This window comes from Papaver somniferum, chromosome 9 (genome assembly GCF_003573695.1).
Source record: "Papaver somniferum cultivar HN1 chromosome 9, ASM357369v1, whole genome shotgun sequence".
NCBI classification, from domain to species: domain Eukaryota; kingdom Viridiplantae; phylum Streptophyta; class Magnoliopsida; order Ranunculales; family Papaveraceae; genus Papaver; species Papaver somniferum.
This window is the reverse complement of record NC_039366.1, coordinates 145,189,511-145,211,652: the sequence shown is the minus strand read 5'-3', so window position 1 is coordinate 145,211,652 and position 22,142 is coordinate 145,189,511. Positions and strand designations below refer to the sequence as shown.

The 22,142-nt window shown below is 35.6% G+C and overlaps 2 protein-coding genes across 2 annotated transcripts; one reads left to right on the top strand and one right to left on the bottom strand.

Annotated features, from left to right (window-relative positions):
- The first annotated feature begins 720 nt into the window (after positions 1-720).
- LOC113309251 (protein ALP1-like) lies at positions 721-4,723 on the top strand. Its single transcript, XM_026557665.1, has 2 exons — positions 721-1,212; positions 3,471-4,723. Exons 1-2 carry the CDS (start codon positions 1,059-1,061, stop codon positions 4,511-4,513), a joined length of 1,197 nt encoding a protein of 398 aa, XP_026413450.1. The 5' UTR covers positions 721-1,058; the 3' UTR covers positions 4,514-4,723.
- Positions 4,724-4,938: 215 nt separating this feature from the next.
- LOC113313257 (histone H2B-like) lies at positions 4,939-5,639 on the bottom strand. The gene has a single exon (XM_026562001.1). It carries the CDS (start codon positions 5,564-5,566, stop codon positions 5,135-5,137), a length of 432 nt encoding a protein of 143 aa, XP_026417786.1. The 5' UTR covers positions 5,567-5,639; the 3' UTR covers positions 4,939-5,134.
- Between the last annotated feature and the right edge of the window lie 16,503 nt (positions 5,640-22,142).

Genomic DNA, 22,142 nt, shown 5'->3' with positions numbered 1-22,142 from the left:
TATATGTGGTAAACTCATAAAAATGAACCCAACCCATCCCACATATGGTTACGATCACTTTCATATAATAGATAACTGACTTGGTCCACAAAGGTTCTCAGCATTCTCGCATAAATTTTTACAACCACACGAACAAACATCAGGGCTACCGGCTACACGTGCCAAACTGCAAGGGTTGCCGATTATTTGAAAATCAAGACCATCTCATCGCTGCATCCAGTGAACTGGTAATTTGCGTGGAATTTAATATTCCTGTAACAGCGACGTAAACAAAGTAAAAAAAATGAATTTTATTAATAATATCAAAGATAATTATCAATAATCCCGACACTTTAATTCAGCGTGTGAATTTAAAAAGCAAGAAGTTCAGTAAATCCGATAACCCCGATGACCTTGAATTAGAAACCTCTGCTGCCGATGAGCATGCTGAAAAATATGGATGGATAGTAACATAAAAGGGAAATGGTTGAATTTCATAGATATCTTTTTTTGGAATGAAATTGGGATTTTGTTCTTTAATAGCCCATATCTAACTCTTGCCAGAAAGTAATAACGGGATCAAAAAGTAGCCCGAAAAAGAGAAGTGTGCAAATAAACGACGTCTATGCTCTACATATTCATTCTACATCTACATTGTTGTTGTCTATATAAACCAACACTCCTTGTATTTGGTTAGACTTGTTATTCACTTCTTCTTGAGACTCGAAACCTTTTTTCAAATCTTATTTATTCTTGGTTCCTCTTTTGGCCTTTTCCTTGCATGGTTTAGTAAAAAAAACACAGCATCACCACCATCAAACTCTACCATTCCAACCCCGTAAAAACTTTTCTTGCATGTTTTCTTTGCTATGCCCATCACAGCCCCGTAGCCTCTATCTCTATATATATATATATATTATTTTGGTTTATTTCATGCACTTCTTTTTCTTGTCTTTGGTTTTGGAATCTGGGTTTTCTCTCTGCAACAACTACAAATTCTTAGACTCTATTCTGGACTCTGGAGTGGTAAATCTTAAAGGTTCAAATCTGATTTGGTTTTTCTTCTCAGAGGCTTTTCAATGGGACCCATTAGAGGGCAGAAGAGGAAAAGGAAAATAGTAGAGAAGAAGGTCGATAGAAGTGGTGGTGCTGGTGGTGGTTCTTCTTCAACTTCATCAGAGAAAGATGAACAACCTAAAGATTGGTGGGATGAGTTTTCCAGAAGGATTACTGGTATGGGTTTTTCATTTATCATGTTATTCTACCATTTGCTGTATGTATTCATGGGTTGTTGTTTTGATTTATGTATTTTCAATGTTGTTCTTGGTTATTGTGTTTTAGGTTTTCTCTTTTTGCTGTATAGTGATTTAACATCAACATAGTTATACTGAATAACCAGATTAGAGTCCATTGAGGTTGTACATAGACTGCATCTGGGTAATATATTCGTGAACATTCGAGTAATGGGTATATAGGAACAATTTGTTTTTGTTATTATGATTGATGTTCATGGTTACCTGTTGAACATTCGTGTTAAAGTATAACTGTGACTTTGTGTTACCTATTATCAGCTTGTATCTATCGATTTATGAAAAAAGAAGCCATGGTAACTTCAGGACTTTGCTCAGATTGATCGTAACTGGAGGTTTATGTAGGGGTGAAACATTGGTAATTGTTAAGTGTTTGGTTATAAGCAGTGATTCACTTTGACTTGCTACATTCCCTTGGGGTGTTCGGCTTTACAGTTTGAGCTCTCTGTATCACTTTTGAGTGGAAACAAATACCACATAAATGTAGGTGTAATTTGGGTTTGTGTTGCAAATGTATCACTAAGAAACAACCGTTTTTAGGTCCACTTTCATGTTAGCTAATAGCTGGATGAATGTAGTGTTTCCTGACCAAACATTTGGAGAAGTAGATTAGAGGTGAGATAGATGGTGTTGTGTCTTAGCACAGAGTAGGAATTGCAGATAATCTATAGGTAGTTACCCCATCAATAGTTCATAGTGGGAGAGTGTTAAGAACCACTATAGGTTTCCTCCAGGACTTGACCACTTCATTGAAGTCTACTTCAGATCTTCAGTAGGTTTGAGACGTCCAAGCTTCCGACATTCTAAAAGTGAATATGGAGGGCAGGGTTTCCTAACTGTAGCCTGTAGGTAGCACAGAAGAGACATATTTAATACCTCTCACGCCATGCTTGAGAATTGGAATAAGCTATACTAAGACATGAATAATCAACATTCTTTGGATCAAGAAGTTTAATTTTCATAGTTGTTTAGTTCTTTCAGTGATTTCACTTTCACCGGATGTCTTAATTTTTTCTTTGCTTTCGATTTTATCTTAGAGACTTGTGACTAAATGTTATCCATGCTATTGCAGATAAATTTAACAATGCTCATATCCTAGGTTTCCCCCATTTTGCTTTCCAACATATGCTGTAAAACTTTGCAGTGCACCTTTTGACTACCCGCTACCGTATACGCTAACATGCCGGAAAATGGATTTGATTTCTCCTCATTAATGTAGGGTGTACTTACTCATTCCACCTTGTGCTCAAAATGTTGAACTTTCCCAGGAGACTAATTGGCTGTCGTACCGGTTACCAACGTTTTCCATCTCCCGAGACAAATATGAACCTCTAGCCCATACTGTGGATACTACAACCTTATGCCAATTTATCGCATAACAATGTTGTTGAGCAACTCTAGCCTACTTAAGTGATGACTTAGGTGACTTACCCTGGTCACATTAGCTTATTGAGGTGGTTCTCCTCCAGGGATCATATCACCATAATTGCCTCTATGTGGGTCATTACTCCTTTTTCCTCCTACTTGGTGTTTATTTTCACATTCTTCCGAACTAAAATGATAGATTTTTTTGTGATAAAGTGTGGCTGAATAAATAATTGGAGCCTGTCATATCACTCTTGTGGCGCCACAATTCAGTATCAGTATATAAAGTTTGTGCATAATGAACATTTGGATGACCTACATTATCTCCATTGCTGATCCTTCGCTCAATTTTCCACTATTTTGTGAGATGGTCCAATTTCAAAACCTAATGCAATCTAATTTCTGTCCACTGATATCTTCCGCCGGCTCGAAGACCAATCTAGATGCTAAACTGAGATTTTTGTAGTTACTTCAGAAACCAATAAGTTCCATTCATCTGACATACAAGTGCATCGATGTTTTTCAATAATATATGGAACACCTTGACTTCAGAATTTCTCCATTATCCAAGTGGTATCCCAGAGCCTAAGCCTAATATTAAGTAGAAAAGAGATCTACTTAGTTGGGAATTGCTTTAACAATGCTAGTACTGCAGTATCATTTCTTCATTTCTTGAGACAAATGTCTTCTTATTACAGAACTGATACCAAATAGCATGATACTTACTTGGAGTTAACTGAATAGAGAAAAAAATATATTGAAGGCCCAGACAATTCATACTTGGACTGGCTACTAAAGATTTTCCCCCTTTTGCAGGGCCTTTGTCTCGATCGAAGAGTTCGAAAAAAATTGAATCTGTTTTCAAGATATCAAGAAAAACCTTCAACTACATTTGCTCACTTGTGAAGGAGGATATGATAAAATCATCACCATTTTCAGCTGCGAATGGTAAGTCTTTGGGTTTAAACGACCAAGTAGCAGTCGCTCTAAGAAGGTTAGGCTCAGGTGAGTCATTGGTAATTATAGGTGAGACATTTGGGATAAACCAATCTAGTGTTTCACAAATAACCTGGCGTTTTATTGAGTCTATGGAAAAAAGAGGACTCCGACACCTAAAGTGGCCCTCTACAGAAGCAGAAATGACAGAGGTAAAATCCAAGTTTGAGAAAATGCGAGGCCTTCCCAATTGTTGCGGTGCAATTGATACTACCCATATAGCGATGTGTTTGCCTACAGTGGATAACTCAAATGATGTTTGGTATGATAGCGAAAACAATCATAGCATGATTTTACAAGCCATTGTTGACCCAGATATGAGGTTTAGAGACATAGTCACTGGATGGCCAGGAAGTGTAAGCGAATCGTCAGCTCTCCGAAGTTCAGGCTTCTTCAATCTTTGTGAGAAAGGGAATAGACTAAGTGGGAAGAAAATACAGCTTTGCAAAGGTTCAGAATTGGGAGAATACATAATCGGGGACGTGGGTTTTCCTCTATTACCCTGGCTTGTCACACCTTATCAAGGTAAACATCTGTCAGAGTCTAAGTCGGAATTCAACAAGCGGCATTTTGCAACCAGAATGGTAGCACAGAGAGCACTAGCAAGGTTAAAGGAAATGTGGGGAATTCTTCAAGGTACAATGTGGAGACCTGATACAAATAGATTGCCGAGAATCATTCTTGTCTGTTGCTTGCTTCATAATATTGTGATTGATATGGAAGATGAAGTACAAGATGAAATGCCTTTAACTCACCACCATGATCCAGGTTATAAGCAACAGATATGTGATTCAGTCGACAAGAAAGCCTCCATGTTGAGAGATAAACTCTCTCTCTATCTATCCGGAAGTTTGCCACCTTAAATACTGAAACAAATTTGTTTCGACTCATGCCCATGTCTATCATAATAGTCAACTTCTTTGTGTTTTCTTATATATTCGGATGAGGAGTTCAAACTCAATGTAGGTTAAAACTTTAATATGTTTTCATCGGAAAGTCAACAGTATGTCTGTTTCTCAGCGGTAATGTCCATTGGGGAGAGTTTCATTCCATTGCAACATTACATATACCGCAGAGAACAATGCACATTATGACATTGCAATTTCATTTATTTTTTACTACTTTTTACAACACTCTTGCACAGTTGCATCTGGACATCGCAAGTACAGACAAACCAGAAAAAGTGATACAAACCTAAACAGATATACCTTTAAAATTTATAAAAAAGTATTTGAACGAAAATCATTCGATCGATTTGAAATTTGAAAGCAACATAGAAAGGCAGAAGTTTCAAAACGAACATATTTCATTGATAGTTGTTCATAACCATATACATCAGAAAGATCCCAAATCTGATAATAAGAACTACAAACGAACAACAACGACAAAAAGTAAAGTTGTCTCAAAGATTAGATAGAACAGTAATAATTAGAATACGAGATGAAATTACATATATTGTAGTCGTAGCGAACGGATCCAGTAATCTAATTGCTGGTAAACTTGGTAACAGCTTTAGTACCTTCAGAAACAGCATGTTTAGCTAATTCACCAGGAAGAACAAGACGAACAGAAGTCTGAATCTCACGAGAAGTAACAGTAGGTTTCTTATTATACCTAGCTAATTTTGAAGATTCATTAGCTAATTTCTCAAAGATATCATTAATGAAACTGTTCATAATACCCATAGCTTTACTTGAGATACCAATATCAGGATGAACTTGTTTCAAAACTTTGAAGATGTAGATCTTGTAAGTTTCAACTGATTTCTTCATCTTCTTCTTTCTTTTACCATCTCCAACTCCACTTTCCTTTGTTGGTAATTTCTTCTCTGCTCTAGGTTTCTTTTCCGCTGGTACTTTTTCTGCTACTGATTTCTTTGCCTCTGCTGGTTTCTTTTCTGCTGCTTTCGGTGCCATGATTGGTTTTGTGAGATGTTGAAATTAATTGATAAGAAGGGGAGTAAGATGTTCAGACTTGACTAAAAGAGGGGTAAATATGGTGGAGATTGATGATGAAGGGAAAGAAGTTTATATAGGAGGGGGGCAAATGGATTCTATTGGTGGAAATTGATTCAAGAGGATTGATGACTTGGATTTCTTTTGTGCCGTCTAGGGGAACGCTTCATGCGGATTGATGACTTGGCTATACTGTGTGCTGTTTAAATTGAATTGTGACGGACGGTGTAGATGGTTTAATAATTTGTTGAGAAGAGAGCCTCGTCTCGTGGAAAGAGAAAGGAAAAAATGAGGAAAGCACTCGTGTTTCACTTGGGATCCATGACTTGGATATACTGTGTGCCGTCTAAATGGGATATGTAATGGACGGTCTCTGTACCTTTCAATACTCTTTCTTCCGAGGAAAAATTATATCATCAACGACCTAAAAACTCAATCCCATTTCTCACTCCAGAATAAAAGTAGCATTGGCGGACAATTATTTTGGTTGAGTAACTTTGATTGATTAGTTGAGTAGATCGGCATCAATATATTGTCTTTGTGACTAAGAAGTATTGATTGCAAGATCTAGAACAATTACTTTGGTAATTGTTATTGAGATAGATCTATGAACCTGACAAAGGAGTTTATTGGGATAAACGGAAGAGTCTTTTGTCAAACTCATATCACGTTGTTTGACAAGAGTTGTTACCGAACAGATTTGTTGTTCCTTTACTGTTTGGAATACGAACCAAAGGAATTGTTCCAAGTGCGTGACTTATTGCAAGTTGGAGGCGCAGGGATACAGAAGGAACTAGGTGAACTATAGGTTTAGTTGTTTGGTATCAACTATACGAAGTTGGTTTAGATTTTGTATAGCGGCTTAATCCTGAGAGTATTCAATTCTGGACAAGGTCCCGGAGTTTTTCTGCATTTGCGGTTTCCCCGTTAACAAAATCTTGTCGTGTCTTTTACTTTTCTATTTCCGCAATTATAATTGTTTTATTATAATTAGAAGTAAAATACACAAACGTTAATTCCTATTTCCTTGATAGCAATCATATTGTGTTTGGTTAAGTCCGAACCTATTATCAAGTAAACATACTTCGTTGATTGTATTGTCTCGATCTTGTATCCATATTCAATCACACAAGTTATCTTGTTGTAGTATTGTCTCGATCTCGTATCCATAGACGATCACACGAAGTGTTAACCGATTAGTTGTATTGTCTCGACTCAGTCCATTGACAATCACTTTCGGAGAAAGGACTTATAGGTGGAAAAGTTTTAGATTGAGGTATATTTGGGCACCCTCGTCTTTTCAACTTGTAAGTATCTTAGCAGGCAAACACGAAAAGATCTAACAATTTGTGTTTGGTGCAATCCAACCTATAAGAAATTGAATCTATGTCTGATTCAGTTAACGTTATTCAAGAGTATGAATACTCAAAAGTTGAAGATGATACCGATTTGTTGACCCACGATCCAGGAGTTACGAAAATCAAGAGTACATCTGAGTCGTTCTCTGATGGAAAAGAAGATGCTGATAAAGAGTTGGTAAAACTCCTAAAGCCCATAAAATCTCTGTCTACAAAAGTGTTGATACTGAAGACAGAGTCAAATCTTCTTAAAAATGAGATCAGAGATAAAGACAATCAACTGAATATTCTTGCCAAAGAGAATATGGATCTCACTGTCAATTAGAAGCTTTTATATCTCTTCGTCAAGATAAAGAGACACGTCCTATGACTCTGACTAATGATTTTGTGATAATTTCTTCTGATAAAGAAACCAAAGGTCATTGCTCGACTTTGAAAGATTGTGATAACAAAACTTGTTTGATCACATTCGAAACAGATCATGATGATGGTAGTTTTCCTAACTACATCAAGTCAGAAGAGGATGAGAAATCAGCTTCTACATCTACTGATGATCAAGCGAAATCTTGTCCAAAGGAAACTTTGAACCAATTCCGTGAGAGTGATCTTAAGGAATACAACTTTCAGTCACTTGACAGGAAACTTATACTTCTTTAAAATACGGTGGTAAAAATTTGAAGGAAGTTTCTGTCTTAAAAAACTGAAAGACCATTCCTCAGTAGAAAGACAGAATATACCACTACCCGATAAAATCAACTCAAAAGAATCATAAGAAAAGAGTTGATAATCGCTTATGGAAAAAGGTCCTCCTCACCCATATCGAAAGAATTCTTGTTTTGATGAAGAACAATTCCAGAAGAAAGAGAAAGAGAGAATCTCTGCCAAGGAAACAATCATGAATTTCCGATAATTGTTTCAGATGATTATGTTGATGTGCATCATAAGAAAATCATTGAGAAAATCATATGAAAATCTCATTGACAGAGTTAAGAGAGATTTATCTATATCTGAAAATTCTCACATCAGTACGTCTTCTCCACATGACCATATCTCGAGAGTTAGAAAAGATCATTATTCTAGGAGAAAATATTTTGGGCATAAATTCTCAAGGAGAAACATGAACTATGTTTCTGATACTCGTTGTAAGCTGGAAAAAGCTTACCCCGATACAACATAGTTGTATCAAAAGTGTGCACTCTCATCCTTTTTCGTGCTCTAAGTATTGGATGGGAATGGCACATAAAAATCAAGGGCACAGGTTCATGAAAGCTTTTATTATCAGTAATAAGAGATATTTTAAAGAATATCTTTCTTTCAATAAAAAGAGAAGTTCGAAAAATATTGTGTAGTTTCGGAAACCCTATTTTCTGAACTAAATATACTCTTATAAAAATAAGAAAAAACTTCTCTTAGGTATATTGTCTTCCCTTGGTAAAAATTTTAAGTATGTCTCATATAACTCGCAGTATTACAAGGAGTAATAAAAGGGAAGCACGAAAGGTGAGAACCTGTCAAGGTTTTGTCTCAAAATGAAGAATCGGGAAGATTGTCTCAAGAATCGATTTTGATCCTAACCCTGATCAATCTCAAGAAGAGTCATGTCTTTTTGAATTCAATAATTCAGATCTTACCAAGTGGTTTCCCACAGATGGTATGCGTGAAGTTATGCATGGGTTTGAAGAACTCATAGGAAATCTTTTTATTTTGGTTCAAGATCGGGTTGAACTAAAAGTTAAAACAAAAGAGATGAAAAGTGAACTTGGAGATTTGAAGCTTCAAATTAAAGATCTCGAAAAACAAAAAGTGATTGCAGACAAGTCTCTTGATACATGCTTCAAAAGTTTGAACACTGAAGAAACCTCAGTGAACAAAAAGAGCACCACTAGAGATTAAGTTATATGTTGTAATACTTAATCAAGAGAATAAACATCAGTTTTTAATTTCTTTGAATAATTGTATAAGGTCTATTATGAATAATACTATCTTATTTATGAATAAAATTATTAGTTTATAATTTTTCTTGTGATAGTTTTTGATTACATAACATGTGCTTGAATGCTTTATTTTATTGCTATGTATGTTTATGGGATGATTGATTTCGGTTTTCATAACCTTGATATTCGATCTTATATTGCGTGAACCTTATGGTTTGGGTGACTTTTTGGTTTAGCGGGATTGAGTTCTAGCCCATGTTGGTAGGCTTTATCAAAGGATCGTAAGGGGTTCTGATTGAAACAAATATGTGAAAAGTCACAATATGTTAGTATAAAAGCATATGTGTTTCGGGGTTTCAACTTTTGCATCACATTAGTTAAAACCGATTTCAACCTTTCTCTGGTAAAGCTTGTTGTTGTTTTTGTTCTTTTGTTCTTGCAATAGGATGACAACACAATGATATTCCTCCCCGGAAAGATGCGAAGAAATAGAGAAGAGGATGCGGAGCTTGAGGTAACGAATTTGTTAGTTAATCGTTTTCCTTTTTAAAAAAAACTTGATTTTATTGCATATATTTATTGCTTTTTCTTGACAAAATTTCGGTACAATTGATGTTTATTCCATTATTTGTGTGTGTGATTCAATTGTATCATGTTAAGAAAAACTATTGTTATCTTGCTTTATTGTTTGGCATCAATTGTTTAGGCTTACAAAATTTCGGTGAAATTGCGATACTATAATGTATATGTTTGTTTCAATTGCTTCAGGTTGAGGTAAATAATTACGCAAGTTGATTTATTGGTTTGTATGAATTGTTTATGGATTAACAAAAGAGTTTTCGGGATGAATTGTTTAGTCCAATTCGATTCCGGATAAGAGAAACTAAGTTAATTCTGATCTTACTTAGACTTATCAAAGTGGAGGTTTCTGTTATTCAAGTCTAATTGAATGCCATAACAAGAAATGCTAGTTAACTAACCTAGTATTTGTCTTGTTTAAAAGTGAAAGGTCTAAGTTATTATTTGAATAATTAGAGCCTGATGAGAAAAATAAAATTAATTCTGATCTTTATTTTGGTCTTATCGAACAAGGGATTGTATTTGTACAATCGGTTTAGCAAAGGTACTAAAGTGCTTAGTCTATTTTTGGTTTGCTAAACTATTAGGGAAAATTGCTTCAGGCAATTGTTTCCTTGGTAACATATAAAAACAAAATTACTTTGTAGTTTCGATTTTGATATTGGTTATCAAAAATGGTGTGTGGAACCCTCGTGCTTAACTCTTATAGTTTTTGCAAGTCTTTGAGATTTGCAAGATCCTTTCGGTTTGTCCTATATTTGCTCGTACCTTTGTCATTTTGTGACAAAAAGAGGTAGAAATATATGGTATCACTAAGGAAAGGACAATGGTGCTTAAACGTTATATCTAAAGAACGAGTAAAGCATATACTAAGGGGGAGTAGCATATCATATTGATACTTGTAGTTACATGAACTACAAAAGGAATAACAAAGACGTGCGGATTGAAAATCTACCTATCTTACCTTTAGGGGGGTATTAGCTTTGTTATTATAATATCAACAACAACATTTTATGGATTGAATGTATACAGGTTATTGTGCTGTTGAAACTCGGAATCAAGCGTACGTGTAATGAATTCTTGTAATTTGTTTATCCATATGATGTAAGAGTTTTGTAACTAAAATTGACAAAGGGGGAGATTGTTAGAGCATAGCTCGGTTGAACCCACCAAGCGTTGGTATGTCAAGTTTGGTTGTCATATTTTAGTGATCAAAACTCATTTAAAGAGTCGTTTGATTATTTACTAGAGTCAACTTCGTATAGGTTAGCTAGAAAGTTACTAGGATATGAGACTTACAAGTATTACGTGAAGACTTGAAGAATGTGAAGAAATAAAGAGCTACGTCGACAACATCATCCTTCCACTTGAGGTTAGTAATATTTGACTTGAACTGTTTCATTCCTAACGTATCTTTCAAGTCGTGCATATTGAAAACATAACTGGGAAGCTGTGAATGATTATACTCTAGTTAGACATAGTATTAAGGAATTACAATACGAAGTATAACGTCTATCTTTTGAACTTCGTATATAAGACATCGAAATTATCGTATGAATGCTATTGTGACTATGTGTATGGGTTTGGGTGAAGATATCGTTCTAGGAAACAATGTTTTACATTCGTTTAAAGGAAGTACAATTCATAAACTTGTGTTATGAATCAAAAGGGAAATCGCTAGGCTTATTGGTATTGTTATTCATTGCAAATCTTTGGATTAACAATATGTTTGTTTAGTATAACCGCTCATAACTTGTTTATGTATCTTGGTAAATCTATTAACAATGCCTGGCTTTTATATTGCTATGACTTTCATTAGTGAAAAAGATCTTAAGTAATCACCTAAGATGGTATGATCGACATTTGTAATTGGTGTGACCATTCCTAGTCATTGGGTGATCGATCCTAGAACTTGGTTGGGAATAATTGAAAAAGCGGGGGTACAACAACCATACCCAATATTTCGCTTAGCAATCTGTATGGACAAACTCGAATATACTTTCTAGAGAATCAACTAGACAGACAGACTCAATCTAGAGAAAATTATATCAAACAGTTTATATCTTAATCTCTCGATTTGATATATACTCAAGCAAATGGAAATCTGCGAGTCTTTATCAAATACTAGAGAGATAACTTGGATGGTACCAAGGACCAATATCCAAGTGTCAATCAATTTAAATCAACAACCAAAAGGTCGGATATTCTAATTGATTGAACAACACAAAATCTGTGATATTTCAATTATATAACCAAATATAATGCGGAAAAGAAACAACACAGACACCAGAATTTTGTTAACGAGGAAACCGCAAATGCAGAAAAACCCGGGACCTAGTCCATATTGAACATACACTGTATTAAGCCGCTATAGACACTATCCTACTCCAAACTAACTTCGGTCTGGATTGTAGTTGAACCCCAATCAATCTCACACTGATCCAAGGTACAATTATGCTCCTACGCCTCTGATCCCAGCAGGATGCTACATACTTGATTCCCTTAGCTGATCTCACCCACAACTAAGAGTTGCTACGACCCAAAGTCGTAGACTTTAATAAACAAATTTGTATCACACAGAAAAGTCTACGGTAATAGATAAATCCGTCTCCCACGAATATACCTACGAGTTTTGTTCCGTATTTTGATAAATCAAGGTGAACAGGAACCAATTGATAAACCCGACTTATATTCCCGAAGAACGGCCTAGTATTATCAATCACCTCACAATAATCTTAATCGATGCAGCGAAAAAAAATATTGTGGAATCACAAACGATGAGACGAAGTGTTTGTGATTATTTTTCTATCTTGCCTATCAGAGATATAAATCTCAAGCCAATTATTACAATTGTACTCGTAGCGATAGAAACAACAAGATCAGATTACACAATTACAAGAAAAGTATTATCGGTCTGGCTTCACAATCCCAATGAAGTCTTTAAGTCGTTAACCTGGTTTAGAAGAAGAAACCAAAGGTTAAAGGAGAATCGACTCTAGCTTAGCACAACTAGTGTCACACATAAGGTGTGGGGATAAGGTTTCCCAGTTGCTAAAGTTCTCTCTTATATAGCCTTTCAAATCAGGGTTTGCAATCAATGTTAGCTTGGTAACAAAGCATTCAATATTCACCATTAGATGAAAACCTGATTATATTCACGCTAATATTTCTCAACCGTTAGATCGAAATATTAGCTTGTTACACACAAATGAAATGTTCAATTTTGGGTTTACGTAGTCGATCCCAAACATTAACATTTGTTGGTTCAACAATAGTTAACCAAATGGTTAGCCATATGATCACTTTCATATCCACCATATTCTTCTTCACCATAACTAGTCCAAATGACTCAAATGACCTAGAGAGTTTTTCAATTGCTTAGATCTTATGTAACTACACAAGACACAATCGAAGCAAAAACGGTTTGATTCACTCGAATCGGTTCATGAACTTTATATCCATGGTTTTCAAAAGCATTCCTTAGTTTATATAAACATGAGTTCAAGAACAACCGATTTTAGATATAACCTACTCAAGTTCGCGGACGGGGTTCGCGGACTTAAGGTCACGGAAGGAGTTCACAAACTCCAGCAGAAATTCTCGGGTCGAGAACTTCTGCCGGTTCGCGGACTTGGCTCACGCCACATTCCATTTCTATTGATCAACAAAGTTCGCAAACTTTGGTTCAAGGAATAAGGAATTATACATATATATGTTTCCACAACAATGCTTATATCCTACCAATGGTTATGTAATCTAAACTCTCATTTCAATCATTGGAACATTCTCAGAGGACGTTATATAGCCGTTATTCACAGACCATTTTTCGTCAGAGCAATTTCCAAAGTGATTGAAACATAACATGACTTTCGTCACTAGCTAAAGGTGAATTTGGCTAAAGCGGAAGCTTACCAACACATATTTCGAGAAATAGATAGGCGAGTTAAACTCGGCTCGAAATAGCAAATGTGTATAATGAAAGTCTATACATCAACACGAATTTTGTCCCAAGAATATGAGATAGAGTAGATAGACTTTTGTGTGACAGATAAGTTCAAGTCTCCACATACCTTTTAGTCGATGAAGATCCACCAGTTCCTTGAATAGTCCTTCATCTTGTATGATGATTGCCATGGAGTCTTGAGCTCAACTATACTTTCTATCCTAGTCCGAGACCTTTAGCTATATAGGCTAGAAATCAAGACTTATAGTTTTGATCACTAACATTGACAAAGATGCTTGAGATAGCAATGCATGCGAGTTCGACTGAGTAATGCTCTAACAATCTCCCCCTTTGTCAAGTTTAGTGGAAAAACTATTAATACATATGGAATACAAAAAATAAATAAATTAACTTTTGTAGCTCCTATTCCACATGCCTAATCTTCAACATTACTCAAAATCTTCGTCACTTCCAAGTACCCCAATGATCCCAAAGGTTATAAGTTTAGCATCATCGTTGTTGAAAATCCGTAGCTATAACAACAAGAAAACAATAGTTCTCAATCATTGTTATACAGTGTCATAGTATCATTACACAACGTCAAAGTTCAATTGTATCACAACTTCAACAACAATACTATGGTGATATTATCACTCACCTTTAGTCAATACTCCATCTCACATGGAAACCACTCCCCCTTACATAATGATCCGAAAAACATATGTATTTGTAGTGTGAACTACATGTTAATTCTCCCCCTTTTTGTCAATAAAATTGGCAAAGGTACAAGAATGGGATTCTAATGAAATTTCCGAAAGAGACATTTCTTGACCAAAAGAAAGCAAAAATATATCATCTTGTTTAGATGCAATCATAAAGCCGAAGCTAAATGAATTCATCAAGGAGTTTAAAGATACAAGATAACCCCTATAATATTCCATAGCCGCAATCCCCACAAAGATTTGGCAATTAAGCACAAGTTCAAAAGAACTCTCCCCCATTAAATGTCATTCCCGAAAGAACAACAAGAGCGACCTTAATTTAGAAAGAAAAGAAGGATTTCTTTGGACATAACAAATCACATACAAGTATTAATTTGAATCCAAAATACTCAATCAAATTAACCACAAGAGAAACCATGATTAATTTAATCGAAAATGCTCAAACATAAGTGAACTTATGGAGACTCAAAAATATACAATTAGATTAATCACAATAAAATCCATAATTAATCTAATCGAAATATACAACCAAACTAATCAAAAAATTAATCAATTTAATTGGTCATGCTCGACATAAGAAACTTACAGAGCAACAACTAAATAACCAAACAAGATGATTAATTTAGTTGAAAATGCTCGACATAAAGTACCTCACGGAACAACACCATAGCTAATCATAAGAATAATCAACTTGGTTGTTTAATGCTCAATATAAGACACTTTACGGAGCCTCACAATAATACATAAAATATGGATCAAGGAAGATCAATTACTGCGGAATACACAAGGGTTCATTCTATGTTCCATCACTATTCGCATAACGACATTCAATAGATATAATCCTTGAAAACAAAAGATTTTAACCTATCTTCCATCAACAATTGACATAATAGGCTTAACTTTTGTATTTGTCAAAAGTCCATTCATTTTTTTATCAATACATGCATATGGACATACGAAAGACTTTACTTTTGACAAGATATGGGATAGTCAAGTTCACGGATGTAAACACCCATAAACAATTGCAATATATAAAACCATAAAGATTAATACTTCAAAAATCATCTTCCAAACACATTTAGAATTTAAACCAATAAATCTAAAAACATGAAGATGAAAACGTTGAACATAGCTATGTGTAATCACAATATTGGCTATTCCAAACTCTAGTTATTCTTCTAATAAAAACAAGAGAATTGAAGATTTACTAGGCAAATAGAAAAGAGAATCAAAGTTCGTTGAGAACCTCATATCTTTCAACGAATCCATCAAAGAAGGTATCACTGATTTCCTTTGTTCTCTTGACTGTAGACACACCATGTTCATTAGTTAGAACATTAACTTTGCGATCAATAACCCGAGCAAGTTGTCTAGCCTTGGTACAGTCCATGATGAGCTTCTTTTGATTCCGTATCAGAATATTCTGATTAGCAAGGATTCTGGCCTGACCAACCAAGAGTTGGTTTATTTGCAGTTGAAGATTTGCAAACTCGACCTTTGAATCGTTCTGAACACGAATTAAATCCTTGACAGAATCATCAATCCAGGAGGTGTGATCCTTTCTTTCAAGCATCTTCTTTAGAACCAACTCTTGAATTGACTCACGTCCTTGAGCGTCTTCCTCCATATCAAGATGCACAATCTCTTGAGATTTTGCAGAGTTCTCCATATAATTTTTTGTTAGGGATGTAGAGATACAATACAAAGTAATATATATGTGTATGTAAACAGGAGAAGGAAACTCTTGTTTTTGGAAACCCTAAGAACTCTTAAGAAGAGGGCGCAGACGTTTGTAGACTGTTAGCACAAAAACTCGCACAAAAACCTAAACCGAAATAATATATAACATACTTGAGCATTTCTCAATAAATTTCCTTGCACCTCTCAAGTTAGAAACAAGGAAAAGAATACCTGGAGTCAGGTGGTAGATTGGAAATTAATCCCATTATGATTATCGAGAAAGGAGTTGTATACATCATCTGACAGTTTGATCTTCGTGTTCTTCACCTTTCTTCGGTTGTCTTTCATCCAAGAAGAGTAAGACACGGTGTGTTTATCATACCCGTCAGAAGGTTTTCTCTGAGGACTAAATCTAGGACCTCTTGCAACTGGTTCAAGAGGATCGGGATAGAGAGGGATCCATTTTCTAGACTTAGATTTGCCAGAAACAGTCTTATAAACACAGGGAATGCTTTTATCAGCAACACAAGAATTTATACCACTAGAATGCATTTGAACCCTGTGATGATTTCTAGGAAAGAGATCATATTTATAAGGTTTCTGGTTTTCTGTGGGAATGCGATTCACTATAGTAGTCGACCGACTATTTGTTCCATTGACAGTGGAAAGAAGCAAATTATGAAGTTTAGAGATTTTTTTCCTCCTGGCAAAACAATGGATAGCATAGTGATTCCTTTTTCCACAGAATGTACAGGTTCGTGGAGGAGAAGCAATAAACGGCACCTGTTTTAACTTCATAGCCATATGAGAAGATTGCAAGTTATGTAAACCTTTCTTGACACAACCTTATTCTGGAAGATCCTTCATATGCTGCAATCCATGAGAATTAGTTTGTACAAAAGAATTCCTCCTTAAGATAGAGTTTTCCTTTTCCAAGGATCTGCACTGTTCATTGTCTAGAGTAAGGGATGCTTCTAGTTTCTCTTTTTCGGCACGAAGCCTGTTAAGCTCTGATGAATGAGTCTCGATCAACCGTTCCTCTCTAATTGAGTCTTCCTTAACCATATCTTCAAGAACACTAATTTTTTCACGCTGTTGAGTAGTTTCTTGGAGAAGTTTTTCGATATTCTTAGAGAAGGACTCAATGATGCTATAGAGTTCATGTTCACGATCAAGAGACTTTTCAAATTCATCAATAAGCTGATCATGATCCTGAAAATCAATGATCTTAGTAGAATTTTTTGAAATTCTGGTGAGTTTCATTTCAGCTTTTGCCATAGTGCCCAATGTCTCATCAGAGAGAGATATGTCATCACAAGATGGAACAATCTTCTTTCCTCGGGATTCAGAAGAATCTGCTAAGGAGTAATCCTTTGAGGTATTTCCAAGATATTTGGCATAGTTAAAAGCTTTAAAAGACATCTTGGTATGCGTAGAAGAGATTCTTTCCTCAGACTCAGATTGCCACAAACACATACTTGTAAGGTCTTGAACGTGTTTGCCTGCTCTGATACCAATTGAAAAAGCGGGGGTACAACAACCACACCCAATATTTCGCTTAGCAATCTGTATGGACAAAACCCAATATACTTTCTAGAGAATCAACCAGACAGTCAGACTCAATCTAGATAAAAGTATATCAAAGAGTTTATATCTTAATCTCTGGATTTGATATATACTCAAGCAAATAGAAATCTGCGAGTCTTTATCAAATACTAGAGAGATAACTTGGATGGCACCAAAGACCAATATCCAAGTGTCAATCAATTTAAATCAACACCCAAAAGGTCGGATATTCTAATTGATTGAACAATGCACAACCTGTGATATTTCAATTATATAACCAAATATAATGCGGAAAAGAAATAACACAGACACCAGAATTTTGTTAACGAGGAAACCGCAAATGCAGAAAAACCCCGGGACCTAGTCCAGATTGAACACACACTGTATTAAGCCGCTACAGACACTAGCCTACTCCAAACTAACTTCGGTCTGGACTGTAGTTGAATTCCAATCAATCTCACACAGATCCAAGGTACAATTATGCTCCTACGCCTCTGATACCAACAGGACGCTATGTACTTGATTCCCTTAGTTGATCTCACCCATAACTAAGAGTTGCTACGACCCAAAGTCGAAGACTTTAATAAACAAATTTGTATCACACAGAAAAGCCTACGGTAATATATAAATCCGTCTCCCACGAATATACCTACGAGTTTTGTTCCGTATTTTGATAAATCAAGGTGAACATGAACCAATTGATAAACCAGACTTATATTCCCGAAGAACATCCTAGTATTATCAATCACCTCACAATAATCTTAATCGACGCAGCGAAAAAAGATATTGTGGAATCACAAACGATGAGACGAAGTGTTTGTGATTACTTTTCTATCTTGCCTATCGGAGATATAAATCTCAAGCCAATTATTACAATTGTACTCGTAACAATAGAAACAGCAAGATCAGATCACACAACTACAAGAAAAGTAGTATCGGGCTGGCTTCACAATCCCAATGAAGTCTTTAAGTCGTTAACCTGGTTTAGAAGAAGAATCCAAAGGTTAAAGGAGAACCGACTCTAGCTTAGCACAACTAGTATCACACATAAGGTGTGGGGATTAGGTTTCCCAGTTGCTAGAGTTCTCCCGTATATAGTCTTTCAAATCAGGGTTTGCAATCAATGTTAGCTTGGTAACAAAGCATTCAATATTCACCGTTAGATGAAAACTTGATTAGATTCAAGCTAATATTTCTCAACCGTTAGATCGAAAAATTAGCTTGTTACACACAAATGAAATGTCCAATTTTGGGTTTATGTAGCCGTTCCCAAACATTAACATTTGTTGGTTCAACAATAATTAACCAATTGGTTAGCCATATGATCACTTATCCACCATATTCTTCTTCACCATAACTAGTCTAAATGACTCAAATGAACTAGTTAGAGAGTTGTTCAATTGCTTAGATCTTATGTAACTACACAAGACACAATCGAAGCAAAAAAGGTTTGATTCATTCGAATCGGTTCATGAACTTTATAGCCATGGTTTGCAAAAGCATTCCTTAGTTTATATAAACATGAGTTCAAGAACAACCGATTTTATATATAACCTACTCAAGTTCGCGGACTGGGTTCGCGGACTTAAGGTCACGGAAGGAGTTCACAAACTCCAGCAGAAATTCTCGGGTCGAGAACTTCCGCCGGTTCGCGGACTTGGCTCACGCCACATTCCGTGTCTCTTGATCAACAAAGTTCGCAAACTTTGGTCCAAGGAATAAGAACTTATACATACATGTGTTTCCACAAAAATTCTTATATCCTACCAATGGTTATGTAATCTAAACTCTCATTTCAATCATTGAAACATTCTCAGAGGACGTTATATAGCCGTTATTCACATACCATTTTTTGTCACAACAATTTCCAAAGTGATTGAAACATAACATGACTTTCGTCACTAGGTAAAGATGAATTTGGCTAAAGCGAAATCTTACCAACACATATTTTGAGAAATAGATAGGCGAGTTAAACTCGGCTCGAAATAGCAATTGTGTATAATGAAAGTCTATACATCAACACGACTTCTGTCTCAAGAATAAGAGATAGAGTAGATAGACTTTTGAGTGACATATAAGTTCAAGTCTCCACATGCCTTTTAGTCGATGAAGATCCACCAGTTCCTTGAGTAGTCCTTCGTCTTGTATGATGATTTCCATGGAGTCTTGAGCACAACTACACTTTCTATCCTAGTACGAGACCTTTAGCTATATAGGCTAGAAATCAAGACTTATAGTTTTGATCACTAACATTTACAAACATGCTTGAGATAGCAACGCATGCGAGTTCGACCGAGCAATGCTCTAACACTAATCACAGGATATGTAATCAATCCTTGTAGTAGGTTAACAAGTTTTAGTAATTGGTGTGACCGATCCTATAACTTGTGCAACCGAATACAAGTTTATACCATATATATGTGGTAACCGATCCTAGTACCTAGTCAACCAACTTTTGGTAACTAGTGTGATTGATCCTAGTACCCACATGAAGGTAGAACCGAAACTTTTTTTGGTAGAACCGTTAAACCCATGAATGGTGATTGAATGTTTTTCATCAATCACATGGTTCTTGGAAATCAAATGAACCAATTTTAAACTCGTTTGTAAGTGTGGCAAATCCGTTCCAAGATTGTAAATATGAAAAAGGATTTACAAAGTAAAGATGTCGACATACTTTGAACATGTGCAGTAAATTTTATCTTCTATTGTTCAAAGATATTCCTTAATAGCTAAAGGAAAGAATCCCAGATCGAAATAAATTGAGAATCTTTTAATTAAGGTTTTTAGTTTTATATGCTTTTAATTTCCAGCAATTAAAATGCATATCTTTAGAAAATAAAAATTGGTAATGTGCATTTACTAATTGGAGATTTTCTACTGAGATTTCGGTCAATATTTGGACAGAGCATTTCCAGGAATTATGAAAACCGAATTTGGAAATATATTGCATATCTTGAGAATATTTTCGGTTTTGGAAATTCCTTGGTGTCCGAACTTCCTTAGTCTATAAATATTGAAGTTTGCATTTGGTGCAAACTAATCCTCAGAGCCAGCAAGACCACCTGGTTGTGTTGTTACTAGTGGAGCCGTCTATTCGGAGTGGAAAGTACCCTAATTAGGCGAAATCTCTTACGACCGCTCGTTTTAAAGACTTCTTTGGGATTGGGAAGCTCTTTGAGTACCGTTGGTGGGAAACTAGATAATTGCAGTTTATTATTAGTTTTCGATTGATTTGATTGACTAATGGTTGTTGAACTTTGATTGCACCTAGTTTGTTTATGCTTGAGAATCTTCTCTTCTGATATTAGATTCACTCAAACTAGATCGAAGTTTCAACGGGGATCTTTAGACTGTTTGTAGATCTAAAGACGCCTTGTGATAATCCATTGTTAACAAACTTCGTTCTATGTATGATTGATCACAAGAGATTCAAGTTGATTGTGTGCAGGTGTTTATTGAAGATCTAAGAAGATTTGAAGACGAAGAAGATTTCTGATTTGGGTTCATAATCTTTGGTGTGACAAAACTTGATCGGCTGGGGATCCAACTATAATCGGTTTATCTTTGTGATAACCTTGATTGATTAGTTGAGTAGATTGGAATCAATATATTGTCTTTGTGACTAAGAAGTATTGATTGCAAAATATAGAACAATTACTTTGGTAATTGTTATTGAGATAGATCTAAGAACCTGACAAAGGAGTTTATTGGGATAAACGGAAGAGTCTTTTGTCAAACTCATATCACGTTGTTTGACAAGAGTTGTTACCGAACAGATTTGTTGTTCCTTTACTGTTTGGAATACGAACCAAAGGAATTGTTCCAAGTGCGTGACTTATTGCAAGTTGGAAGCGCAGGGATACAGACGGAACTAGGTGAACTATAGGTTTAGTTGTCTGGTCTCGACTATACGAAGTTGGTTTAGATTTTGTATAGCGGCTTAATCCTGAGAGTATTCAATTCTGGACAAGGTCCCGGGGTTTTTCTGCATTTGCGGTTTCCTCATTAACAAAATCTTGTTGTGTCTTTTACTTTTCTATTTCCGCAATTGTAATTGTTTTATTATAATTAGAAGTAAAATACACAAACGTTAATTCCTATTTACTTGATAGAAATCCTATTGTGTTGGTTAAGTCCGAACCTATTATCAAGTAAACATACTTCGTTGATTGTATTGTCTCGATCTTGTATCCATAGTCAATCACACAAGTTATCTTGTTGTAGTATTGTCTCGATCTCGTATCCATAGACGATCACACGAAGTGTGAACCGATTAGTTGTATTGTCTCGACTCAGTCCATAAACAATCACTTTCGGAGAAAGGACTTATAGGTGGAAAAGTTTTAGATTGAGGTATATTTGGGTACCCTCATCTTTTCAATTTCGAGCAATGTTGAAGAATCAAGGAGATCAAGCATTTGGATAAGAACCTATAAAGTTTATTTATTTTGTAATCCATATGTATTGATAGTTTTGTCACTAAAATTGACAAAGGGGGATATTGTTAGAGCACTGCTAGGTCAAACTCGCAAGCGTTGCCATCTCAAGCTTTTTTTATCAATGTTAGTGATCAAAACTATAAGTTTTGATTTCTAGTCTACTTATAGTGATGTCTCGGACTAGGATAGATTGTGTAGTTAGAGCACTGCTCGGTCAAACTCGCAAGCGTTTCCATCTCAAGCTTTTTTTTATCAAGCATTAGACTTCATGGCGTTCATCATTAGAAGACGAAGAACTACTAAGGAGAGCTTG

Bases quoted from the DNA above. Each gene is read 5' to 3' on its own strand.
- LOC113309251 (XM_026557665.1), top strand. From the start codon at position 1,059: ATGGGACCCATTAGAGGGCAGAAGAGGAAAAGGAAAATAGTAGAGAAG. The intron at 1,213-3,470 runs GTATGGGTTTTT...CCCCTTTTGCAG, and splicing joins GTTTTCCAGAAGGATTACTG to GGCCTTTGTCTCGATCGAAG.
- LOC113313257 (XM_026562001.1), bottom strand. From the start codon at position 5,566: ATGGCACCGAAAGCAGCAGAAAAGAAACCAGCAGAGGCAAAGAAATCA.